Source organism: Panthera tigris, chromosome E2, assembly GCF_018350195.1.
Source record: "Panthera tigris isolate Pti1 chromosome E2, P.tigris_Pti1_mat1.1, whole genome shotgun sequence".
Lineage (NCBI taxonomy): Eukaryota > Metazoa > Chordata > Mammalia > Carnivora > Felidae > Panthera > Panthera tigris.
Window position 1 is genome coordinate 47,141,919 of NC_056674.1, and position 12,190 is coordinate 47,154,108.

At 48.9% G+C, this 12,190-nt stretch overlaps 1 protein-coding gene across 8 annotated transcripts; it reads right to left on the reverse strand.

Moving 5' to 3' along the window:
• Positions 1-1,221: 1,221 nt before the first annotated feature.
• On the reverse strand, positions 1,222-12,077 carry ATXN1L (ataxin 1 like). Of its 8 annotated transcripts, XM_042969749.1 has the most exons (5): positions 11,981-12,077; positions 10,038-10,105; positions 7,165-8,880; positions 4,952-5,038; positions 4,451-4,531 (listed from the first exon to the last, which is right to left on the reverse strand). In XM_042969749.1, the coding sequence occupies exons 3-4, from the start codon at positions 8,761-8,763 to the stop codon at positions 4,976-4,978; spliced, it is 1,662 nt and encodes a 553-aa protein (XP_042825683.1). In that variant the 5' UTR covers positions 8,764-8,880; positions 10,038-10,105; positions 11,981-12,077; the 3' UTR covers positions 4,451-4,531; positions 4,952-4,975. The 8 variants fall into 8 exon arrangements, with proteins under 8 accessions (XP_042825681.1, XP_042825682.1, XP_042825676.1 ...); XM_042969747.1 differs by lacking the exon at positions 4,952-5,038 and having other exon boundaries at positions 1,222-4,531; XM_042969748.1 differs by having other exon boundaries at positions 4,441-5,038.
• Between the last annotated feature and the right edge of the window lie 113 nt (positions 12,078-12,190).

Here is a 12,190-nt window from a genome sequence, read left to right on the forward strand (position 1 = left end):
ATAACTATGCCAGGAATATGGACCTCTTCCAATATCATAACAAGGAAACTTGGACTCCTCTCTGACCTCCATAGGTTTAAGACTATTAGTGTTAACTGACAGCCCCCGCCCCCCCAACCACCACCACCAAACAGGTTAATTCCTACCAGACAGGCTGAGATAGTTCTGTTCGGGGAACACAAAAATTTTAATAAACTTATTTCAAAGTACTGGACTTTTAAAAGAAAATACTTAATGAGCCAAGTGCCTGTCTCACAAAGATCCATATTGAACTTTTACTTGGGATGCTTCAAAATGGTTGAGTAGTCACTCTGTGTCAAAGATTATTCTGAGCATTTTATATAGATTATCTCTGCTAAGTGTCACAACAAACTAGTGGTTAATACAAACTCAGGAATCTCATGCCTGGATTTAAAATTCTGCACTGCCCTTTAAAATCTATAACTTTTGGGGTGCCTGGGTGGCTCAGTCAGTTAAGCGTCCAACTTTGGCTCAGGTCATGATTTTGCAGTTCATGAGTTCAAGCCCCACATTGGGCTCTGTGCTGATAGCTCAGAGCCTGGAGCCTGCTTCAGATTCTGTCTTCCTCCCTCTCTGCCCCTCTCCCACTGGCCTCTCTCAAAAATAAACATTAAAAAATTAAAAACTACAACTTTTATTAAGACAAACTATAACTTTGGGGGGAAGTTACTTTAGTCTTCGTTTCCCCAAACACAAAATAAAAATACTAGCAACAAGTGACTATTAATAAATAGCTAATATGTATTACTATAATAAATGTAACTTAGGATAGTTTGTGGCACCTAGTAAGTGCTCAATAAACTGATCTGAGTCACAATCATGTGTGTTTCACCTCCTACTACTGGCAAGCTTTGTAATTTAGAAGCAGTAGTTATGATTGCTGCTGATGTATTCCAGCAATTTCTGGCAATATTCCCGAGGAAAGGAAAGAATTGGAGAAAAGGCCAGCAGTGAGGATATCTACAAGTCCTTGTGATTGATCATGCTAACATCTAAGTGTATAGGTAGACTTCTGGATCATTGAAATACATACCAAAAGAACGTGCAGCCATGCTTCAGGACTAGCTTGCACAATCTGCCCAGAGTCCACCACATAAAGATGGGAACAATTTGGTATATTACAAGCTCTCCCACAAGCTATCCCCCACCCAGCAGCCACCATCTACGGCTGGGATAAGAAGAAGGCGCAAACACCAGAAGGAAAAGCTAGTAGTTTATATAGATAGATATATAGATATATAGATATTGATATATATTGTGTTTACATAGTCCACAAGTTAAATGCAGGTATCCATAAGAAGAGCATTAACAATAAAAATACAATCTGTGTGTAGCCAAGTACAGAGACTTAAAATGGTAAAACAGCAAAAAGGATCTCACAAAAGTACAAATATACAGTACAAATTGATTTATTTAAAACAGTTACAAAAAAGCACAACAAAATAGAGATTATCCTTAGAATTATTAATGCTTTGTTAAAGATCAGGTAGGATTAGAGGGTAAGAAATGGTACTGGGTGGGGGGAGCACCTGACTAGTTCTAAGGCTTTAGATACAATGCAGTTGATTACATATTAATTCAGCCATTACATACTGGGGATAGTAGTTGGGGGATCAGTAATTTATCTACAGGGAACTCCTACACAAATCAGATCCATCCAGACCTCCCCAGTGCCATCCTTCTTTACTCCTCAGGACCCTAAAGCCACCTGGATGACAACATTCCTGCTTTCCTATCTCCACCCCATTCCCTATCCATATATTCTTCCCTCCCCTAAGGTGCTGTGCAAGCTGAGAGCAGTCTGCTCTCTGCAGCTGGAACATATACTGTTTTGGCTACAGGGATCCTGTGTGTGACTAGGAAGGTTGTAGGGGACAGCCTTATTTTAATACTTCAAGTTTGCCACGAGTACAGTCTCTTCCCAACACAATCTATATTCTCTTGAGTGTATCAAGCAAATGAGGGATGCACCCTGCCTTCAGCAATACTAGCAATGCACTAACCACTCACAGCTCACAACCACGTGCAAACTCCCTGTCTAGGGAGTGGGTGTAAAACCACTGTGTCACCAGCTCCCTCTCTCTGAAGAACCTCAGTCCCCGTGACAGTCATAAAGACAGAAATAAATGCTTGCAAGTTTGACAATAGGTAAAGGCACATGGGCTGCTGCCATACACACTGCAGACAGGAACCCAATTTGAGGCCATCTTCACTGCTGGGCATCTGCAGTAGAATGGCTTTGGGATCACACAGACTGAGTTTGCAATCTACCAGGGGAGGATCTAGGCTTAACAGGAGAACTAATAAAGAAACCTTAGTGTGAAAAGTGCATTTATTACTACTGTTCCTGCTGGGGAGGCTCAGCAGGGCAAACCGCACCAGCTCTCCTCCTTCCACCCCAGGCACTGTGCATAGTCTGCAGGTAAGGAGAGAGTGCAGTCAACTCTAGCATCGAGGGCTGGTGTCATCCCAGGCCCAGACCAGGTTTCTGGCCCAAAGATGGACCCTAGAGTTGAAAGAGCAACTGATAGCTGCAAAGTCCCAGATGCTTATTTTATTATTGCATAATGTGGGAGGCCTTCCCTAGCCCAGGGAAGCTGGATGGTGAAGGCTTCCCAGCAAAGGGCTAATAGGTTCCTGGTCAACATCCACCTTACACGGTCCAGCTCTTCAACTGTAGTGTACACTTTTTCTCATCTGGAAAGTATTGTAACTTCGGTGTGGTTTATTAAACTTAGCCCTAGGAGGCCAGGAAGTCTCCCTAAAACTTGACCTCTACCCTTTGCTCTTAAGACTGTGACCTAATCTCCATGGCCAGTTCAGTTAATCAGGTATCTTTACTCCAATGGACCCAGGCCCTTTCCCAGTCAACCCACATCCACCCTTCATCTCCAGTGTGATCATTCACCTCTCCAATGTGCCTGCTTGTTGCAGGTCTAAATCATATCACCACCCTGTTTATCTCCTATGATGTCCACTAGTAAAAATAAAACTAAACCCACAGAGGGGCTATGTCAGTCAAAGTTTAAATGCTCTCCAGTCCCAGAATCCACTTAACTGGAGCCAGATGAACCTCCCTAGGATGCTGACACAGGCCCTAACCTGGTTCCTCATCATTTATTTTAAAAACAGGATACAAGATACCACAAAGGAAAGCGATTAATACATAGAAAACACCCACTAATAAGACCTGCTTGCTTCTCCCTCAAGACAGATTTTGGAGCCAAAGGGCTCCCAGCAAGCACTGAAGCCATATCCCTTTGGATTCACCAGCCCACCAGCAGCATTTCATACTATCCCTATTCAATAGGACTTTGCTATAAAGTAACACTTGCACAGGTAAGAGTGGACAGGATGCCTGGATTTCCCCTCTATGCTCAGACATGGAAGGACAGGGAGTTATAAAGGGTAGCAGGCAGGACAGTGAGCAGACAGCAGCAGTGGCAAAGCAGCACAGACCAAAGCCCTTGGTGTTACAACTGACTGGGACCAAAAATGTAGAAGGGTCAGTCCAGATCTGCTAGGGGCCCTCCCCTTGGGTACAAGCATTCAGCTCTGAATTCCCTTCCCCCACACCACCACCCTCCATGCCCCCCACCCCTCCCCACGTACACTAATCTTGATAGGAATGATGATCCAAGACTTGGGCATATTACTCATCCTTTACCTAGTCACTCTACTCCCAAATCGGTACAAAGCCACTCCTGTTCAGTGCCAGAGTTAGCAGGCCTCCTTTCTACTCCTTAACTGTGGGAATCTCCTACTACTGACAAGGGAGTGGCTCTGGCCTGCTTCAACTGCCCATTTCCCAAAAAGCTGACAGCGTCCACTAAAATGCTCACTATCCCCAAACTGCTCTTAGGTCTCTTACAGACGTATGAAATTCCTTTAAGGAAGAACAGATACACCACAGGCTCCTTTTATTTCTCATGCCTGGAAGAAAAGACTGAACCAGAAGGAAAAGGCAAGCAGAATGCCACAGCTCTGACCAAGATTTAGAGCACAGAGCCTCTGCTCCTGGGAGCCCATACTTGACAAAACACACCTCCACAGCTTTGCAAAACCGAGTATTAATAAATTACATACACATGGCATGGTACTAGAAGAGCTGCTGATATTCCTTCACCAGCAAGAGACAGAAGAGAACAGCAGCAGAAAGGTCAGGGCCCAACTTGTGCACAAGATTTTCTCTTTCCAGGATTCAGTGGAAATTACCAGGCTGGGAAGTGGAGCGTTACTTGATTTAAACTACTGTATCTGGTTGGACATAGGTTTGCTCCCACAAGAGGAAGCTCAATTGGTGTCCTCGGGGAACACTTCTTGAGTGTCTACTGTGTGAATGCCACTGTATTCAGTTGGTGAGCCTTCCTATGAGGAAGGATGTTTCTGAGAAACCCGTGCAAACAATAATCCCTAGGAATGAGTTGACCACGGAACAGTCAGAGATGAGGCCTTCTCCTGGGGCTGTCATCCGAGAGGATTCCTCAAGACTTATTCCCACAGGCCTCCTCTGTAGGAAACAAGCCAGAGAAAGCAGCATTCAGAGAAAATGGGGGACAGAGAAGGGAAAGGCGATGATCCCACATGCATACAAGGTTGAGTGTTTACCACACACAGTTGGTGTTTGGTTCTGAGGTGACCTGGAGACTTAAGTACTCACAGTCAGGTCAGCAGCTTCCTTTGGATGGGCCCCTAAAACCTGACTGACCAGGTAATTGCTCTCTAGGAATGAAACAGTGGCATGTAGGGCTTGGAGCAAACAAGCCGGTCTCAGTCACTTAGTTCCCCCCGGAGAACAACCTTTAGCACCAGAACACTAAGAATGACTCCATTCTCAGAACTCCCCCTCCCCCCAGGAGGTAGGTAAGATTATTAATCCCCATTTGGCAGCTGGGGAGGAAGTGAAAGAGCGAGAGGTCACAAGACTTGCCTGAAGTCCTTGACAGAGCAGAGATCAGACCTCAGAGGTTTGGGACTCCTGATGGCAGGCAAGGCCTCGGCCAGTCCAAGTACATTTCTAAAGAAAATGCCAGGATCATATTATGGGAGAAGCCTCACCAGAGAGCTGGGTGGACAATACCCTGAGTTGCTTCAAGAGTCTGAAGACCCCTGAAAAACAAACAAAAAACCCACCCACCCACCTGAAAGCTGGTGGGGGAGCCTAATTCTCAATACCCAGTGGAAACCCACAGTCCAAGCTGATGCTAAAAGTTGTGAAGAAAACATGGGCTTAAGACACAAGGGGACAAATGCAACTAAGATTAAGAATGCTCTTTGCAGAGGAATTCTCCACCACGAAATGAAATCTAGAAGACTTCAGGTACTGGAAACTTATCAAGACCCTTATCCCAGAACCTCAGGGCTGGCTGTGGGAGGGGATGGCTCGGAGAAGCCTGATTGCTGACAGGAAGTGGAATAAGATGGGAGGGGCTATGTAAAAACGCCAGGATGGGCACTGCCCAGCCAGGTGTATTTGCCCTGACCCAGGGCACAGTTCCCTTCTTGTTTCTCTACCAAGCTGTTCAGCTGCAGAAGAGGAGGGGACATGATTCTTTATGAGTTTTTAAAAATAGGAAATATAACTAAAAAGGAAATCAAAGAGACCCCTACACACCAAAAACAAGAGGTCTTGGTCAGAGGAGACAAAAACAATTGTGCAGAAGGGGAAAGGCAGTGCAGCTACAAATCAGGCCCAGGTCAAGACACCATGCAGAGGTTAGGGCAGCAGAAGGGTGGGGACAGCGCAGGCACTTAGGCACAACATAGACAGAGGAGAGTAGGGGACTGGGTAAAAAGGTCCACTGGTTCTTTCAAAAGTCACCATTACCAACTAGAAATTCAGTACAATTTCGAAGTAGGTCTGGCATGCTGGGTAGGAGGAGCTTTGTTACATCAGCTACCTTTCCAGAAGCCCTGCCTAGAACCCGGTCAACTGGCCATCAGGTCTTTCTCCTAAAGTCCCCTGACTGGGTCCCTGCCAAAGCAGTACTTCACTCTGAACCCTGGAGGGGTTTCTCTCTCTCCTGGTGCTAGAAGCCTTGTGGGAGGAATGGTGGGGAGATGGGAAAGGGCTGAAGCACAGAATCAAGCAGAGTCCTGTAGATGAGTGCTCCTCCCCCACAAACCCACAGACATCTGTAACAAAATCACCCTTTAAAGTGCACAGCTCTCAAAAGAAGAGTTCTGGGTGGGAACCCTCTTAATCCCAATCATGGGGCTTCCTGCCCTCCCACCACAAAAAAGAAAGGAAAAAAACTTCAGACAGTTGAACTGCTACTATAAGCTGTGGATCATCATTTTTGGCTCTTTCTTTGCTCCCTCCCTCTGCCACCTGCCCCCAAAGCCCAACTTTCCCCTTGCAGGAGCTAGGGATGGGGAGGAAAGAACAGGGAGGCCCTGATATTTGGAATGTTTCTTATCTTGTGTGCACCCCCATCCTTCCTTGGCTCAAGCCTGCTGCTCTCCATCGCAGCACCCTCTGGGGCTGTCCTGAAAGGCTGCCATGGGGTAATGAGCAACAGACCCTGCCTTGGGAGGCTGCCTTCATGCCTCCTCTTTCCCCCCAATCTCACTGCCAAGAGAGCCATTCCCTGCTCGGCATGTGCAAATCCTCTGCCTGCTCACGGTGAGGCCCAGCTCTGGGGTGAAGCCCCAGTCCTGGTCTGGGAGAGAGGTTCATTTTCCTGCATTGGAACGCCCTTCGATGGACAGCTTTACCTCCTGTGAAATGAAAGAGGGACGGAGCAGTGCAGCCCGTGCCTCCTCCCCTTGCATGCTGTATCTTTGGAAGCTTGGGGCTGGCCAGCAGGCCTGAGCACCAGGCTCCGGCTGCGAGGGCTCTACCATTTGGGAGCCCTCGCCGGGCGGCTGGCTCTTCCCCTCACTGTCACATTGCTCTCTGGGTCCCAAGACTGTCCTCTCAGGCCTTTCTCGGGGGGGACCCAGCTGGCCTGGGGGAGCACAGCTAGCCTGAGAAACTGAGTTACTGTTCAAGCTCTGTAAACTGATAGAGATGCAGACATCTCCCACCTGCAGCCGATGGCAGGGCAAAGAGAAGAGCTGTGCAGTCCTCCCGGGGCTACAGGAGGACCAGCCCTGGCCATATACAAAGAAGGGGTGCTCAGGGGGCACCTCGATGCTCACTTTGCTCTGCTGCTCACCAACCACGAAATGCAGCATGACAAATCCAGGCCACTGGCTCTCCTGAATGTCCACGACCGTGCTAGAGTCAATCTTCAGCCCCCCGCTCACTTCGGCACTGCGCACAAAGTCCTGGGTCTGGAGGTCCTCCACCCGCTTCAGCTCCCCTGTAGCCAGCTGGATGATGGCGCCTTTCATGAAATGGGAGGGCACGTGGGAGGAGGTAATGGGGGGTGGCGTTGGCTCCTTATCTGGGAAGGTGGCTCTGGCCTGCATGTCCAAACTTGATGCCACCAGGATCTCCGAGCCCATGGGCAGCAGACCTGGGTCAGTTCCAGTGGGCACCAGGTTGCCATTGGCTACAACCATTGCTTTGGGTAAAGGTCTGTGTTTCACCGGTTCCTGATGGGATTGAGGGTAGAACCCTCGGGCCTGATTTTTCTCGGCCATCTCTGCTGGGTTCCTGGCTGACCCTCGTCCCTCACCCTGATGGTCGGGTGTATGATGGGACAGGTTGAGAGGGCTGGGCTCATCCTTCCTCTGAGCTGTCACCACACGATAGTCCTGAGAAGCTAAAGCGCCAACCACCCGCTGGACCTCAAGGTCGGTGTCTGGGGTCCCTCGGTGTGCTGGCACTGCCACCTCCACCCGTGCAGTCTGAGAACCTGAAAACAACTGTCCATCCACCACACATTCTACCACTGGCACCAGTCCCTGGCCTTCACTCTTGCTGTTGGGGGAGTCGAGGGCTTCGCTTTCCCGTCTTACTAAGTTTCGTTCTCGTTGTCTCTGTCCATTGGCAGCGGCTGCTTCCAGAGCAGACTGGCCCTCCTGAGGGGTAAGAACTGGGCTGGCACCTGCTGGAGGGGTTTCATGCAAAGTGTACCCAGCAGGTAGCCTGGACATCTGATAATAAATGGGCATCCGGCCTGGAGCAAGGTCCAGCGGCTGAGTACTCGAGTGATGTGGCAACTGCCCAGGTGGGGAGGTGGCAGAAGGGACTTTGTTGAATGAGTGGGCTGGGGAGGAAGCCTGGGGGGGAGGAGTGGCTCCTTCTGCCAGGAGTGAGGCATATGGCACAAAGTGAGGAAGGTGAGAGGTGGCGAGGTTGGCAGAAGGAGAAAGGAGGGGACTTGGTAGGAAATTAGGTGGCACAGCATAGGGAAGGCTATAAGGAGACCCGATAAACTGCAGAGAGGTGGACGGGAGTTGAGCATAGTGGATTGGGGGATAGTGGATTCCTGGATGTTGAATCAGTGAAGACGCTACATTAAATGTGGGGGGCAAGGGGCTCATGTTCACCACAGATGGGAGGCCAGTTGGGGAGAAGGTAGCAGGTGGCACAGCCACCTTATACAGCATACCATACTGGTCCACTGTCAGACCAGTGATGGCCTCAGCTCCATCACCCCCCAGGCTGACTCTGGCTCCTGCCTGGCTCTGCCCGGCCACCACAACCCCTCGGGACCATTCAGAGGCATCACTGGAGGGTGTGTGGTTAGTTGAGCAGCTGGTAGTTCTCCCCATATCCTCGCTGGTCACGGGGAGGTCTCGTTTCTTTGGTGGAAGGCATTCCTGACTCCTCTCATGAACAGGTTTCATATTGCTTTGTGGTGTTCCTTGAGCCTGGAAGGGGTCGGCTTGCTCCTTGGGGCATCAGAAGGGGCTTCTCTGTGGCTCCCCTGCACCCCTCTCTGCTGCTGGCTGGGGCGCCCACATCTGCTAGGGAACAAATCAGAAGCAAAGAAAAGTAACCTAGGGGTGAACCAAGTCAAAGGAAGTAGCAGAAACCATGCCTATGGAGGAAGATGTTACAAAGGGTGCTGCCAGGGGAATAATGTATGAGAAAGAGGCAAACAAGGATGCCACTCCCCTATCCATCCAGCCCAGGATATGAAAGAAATAGGGAAACCACAGACAGCTACAAGAATAAACACTCAATGATACGTAAATAACCTGTGGGCTCTACAACCCCAGAGAGACCGCCATCTTCCTGATTAGTTGTGCCTTGACAGGGACCTTGACTCTTCCCAGCCTTCTTCCCTAAGAGAAGATTTGACCACATGGTCTTTGCTGCTGGTTCTTTTTCCTAAGCTTCTCCTTTTGTCACCAAAGACTACTGTGCTATCTTCTTTCCTGAACATATGACCTCATCCTTGCTTCCTTTCCCCAGCCTAATTTGGGTTATGATCTCACCTTTTCCCATCCCCCCACCCCCACCCCCACCCCAGACCTGGTTATACTCTCATCCTCCTTTGCCTCATATCACCACTATCTCAAAGACCCAGGTGCCAATGAAAAATAGTATCTTCATTGCCCCATGAAATACTACATTCAAATTTGGGCCCTTTGGGGAGAATGATTGTACTAGTGTGTTCCATAATTTATCTGTTTCTCCTCCTCCCTAAAGAGCAACAAAACTCTTCTGACCTCAAATAGACTTTTTACCCCTAGTCTGGAAAGACTTCTTTTCTTCTCATTGGCCATCTTCAATGTACTTTCTTCATTCATTCTCTTTCTATTGTCCTGTGTATTTTCTTTTGCCAATGGCTCCTTTTCCATTGTAGGTCTGCTCTAGGAACAACTTCCTAAAATTCTGGATCCATTCCTTCAAACTGCTTATTACTATCATAGGCCTATATGATTCATAAGAAAGTTCTCTCTCCCCTTTCTGTCACCTTTCATACGTGCTTTTGTCCATTGTCATAAAGTATCCTTTTGTTCTGAACATTTCAATGCATACAAACTTTGTCACCTATTTCTTCCAATCAAGGCTCCAGTTCTTTAGATCTGCGTATCACACTGTGTTCTGTTTTTCCACTCTTGAATTCCAGATGCTTTTTCTGCAAGAAGGTGTCCAAAGCTCCTGTTATTACCTGAGCTTCCAGTGGTGCCTCTGAGCAGCTGTAGTAAGAAGCAGTGTCCTCCCCACTGCCTTGGGAGCCTAGAAAAAGAAATAGGGATAAAGTAAGCAGGAGCCTAGACTCTCACTTTCCCCTGAGTCATCCAGAAAGGTAATTCTAAAGCCACAAAAACATTAAAGTCCATGAGTCCCTGCCTCATCCTCTGCTCCTGAGGTAACAGTACATTTATCCAGAGTGTGTAGGCATTTGAATAGAGAAAAGGCTATGTCTTAAGCTCTAATTTGTAGAAAGACATCCCTGAAGAAAAAATTTCAAGCTTCGTTGTTTTCCTTAATGTCATATTCTTCATTCTCTACCTGTATCCATTCCCAAAGGTTAAATTTACTTCCAATCCCAATTTCAGGTAAATGCACAACCAAAAATGGAAGACTCAACATTTATTCCCATGTGACCAATGGGAAGCTGGAAAAATCAACTGTATTGATTTCACCTTTATTCAGGGATGATGAAAACAGATGTGGAGGTTATTTAAATGACAAAAGTGGCACTAGAGAAAAAGAACAATTATTTATGTTTCTGGGGCAGAAAAAGAGGTCAAGGGGGAGTCACTCAAGGGGAAGCCTTATTAACGGATTTTCAGGGTAAAAAAAAAAAAAGGATCCTTTGTGTGTGTGTGGGTAAAATGTTCTGAATGACAGCTTCGTACCAAGTGCTGAATCAGGTGTGACAGAAAATGAAAACACAGCCTTGGTCCGCATGTAGCTAACAATGGGGAAACAAAACCCACATTAAACTATCAATATCTTAATCTACACATGCCATTAACATCAAGCACTCAAGAAAGGAACCTTAATCTCTCAAAACAGCTAAAGTAATATTGACCAGTACTCCGAGAAACTACCCACTGTCCTGTCCAAGTCCTACAGAACTGCAAGCCTCTAATCAAACTGAAGGCAACATTTATCTCTTTAATCGAGTGGCAAGGTGTGTATGTACAGGAAAAGGTGATGAGATAGGAAAACCTGGGGGAAAGAAAAATTCTCAGTTTCATAAATACAAATTACACGGTGGGCACAAGTCCTGCGTCCCTTCTTTGGCAGCTTCAGTTCCAGCTGAAAAGCAATTAGCTTTCTCCCTCACTGGCAACAGAAATTGGGGTCACATCTCCAATCCCTGAACGATCTTTGCTTCCTGCAACTAAAACCTTAAGGAAAACCTGCCTCTGGGTTAGCCAAACACAGCCTAATAAAAGAATTAAAAGAGGCAAAAGGTGAGGGAATGACAACAAAGAGTCAAGCCTGTGCACCAGGTTCCCACAACGGAAAACACATTTCGGAATCCGAAACCTCGGCTTCAGGAGGGGCTCAAAGAGGACTTCTCAGGGTGTAGACGCGGCTTGTGACCCTGACCGAGCTAACGGGGATGGGGGTCCGTCCTGGAGAGCTGCCAACGTTGCCAGAGTCCAGAATCAAGAGATTGAGCCCAAAATTCGGTGAGGTGCGCCCGCCAGAAAAGAGTGGAGCTTGGAAGAGACTACGTGTTATGGCTTCTCGTGATCCTGCAATCCTTGCTTCCACAAGGGTAGGGCCCGAAATTAGAAATTCAACGTTTAGGGGTGGGGGGTCGACCCTTCAAACAGAGGGGCAGAGGCAAGGCCCTGCAGACGATGCTTCCTTGTTCGGGGGCCCCTTCCCGCACCAAAGACTGGGACACCCCGGCCCTCGGGGACACAGCCGCGGGGGCTCCAGGGCCTGAGGCCGCCTTCTGGGCCAGGCCGGAGAAAAGCGCGCGGGACTCTAGGCGCGGCCTCTTTCGCTCCCCGGGTTCGCGGTTCTTGGGCCCCGGTCCGGCGGGGCAATGGGTTCCAGGAGGCCACTTCCTCCAGAGCTTAGAGCCCAGGCCTGCGTGGCCTCAGTGAGGCAGGCCCAGCGGCCCGCACTGCCGGCGACACTCACCGGCCCATCTCACGGCGCTCCTCGGGCTCCTCCCGCTCGTCCCGGAGCCACCGCGACCGCGGCCGCCGCCATCCCCGGCCCCGGAGCCGCCCCACACCCAGCGCCCCCCCCCAGCCGGGCGCCCGGAGATGGCGTCAAGTGCGTTCCGCCCCCGTCGCAGGCAGATGGCGTCAGGGCCCGAGCCCAGGAGCAACGCCCAGGAGTACCCGG

What these genes read in the sequence shown, in the direction of transcription:
- ATXN1L (XM_042969742.1), bottom strand. Translation starts at nt 8,763, where the DNA reads ATGAAACCTGTTCATGAGAGGAGTCAGGAATGCCTTCCACCAAAGAAA.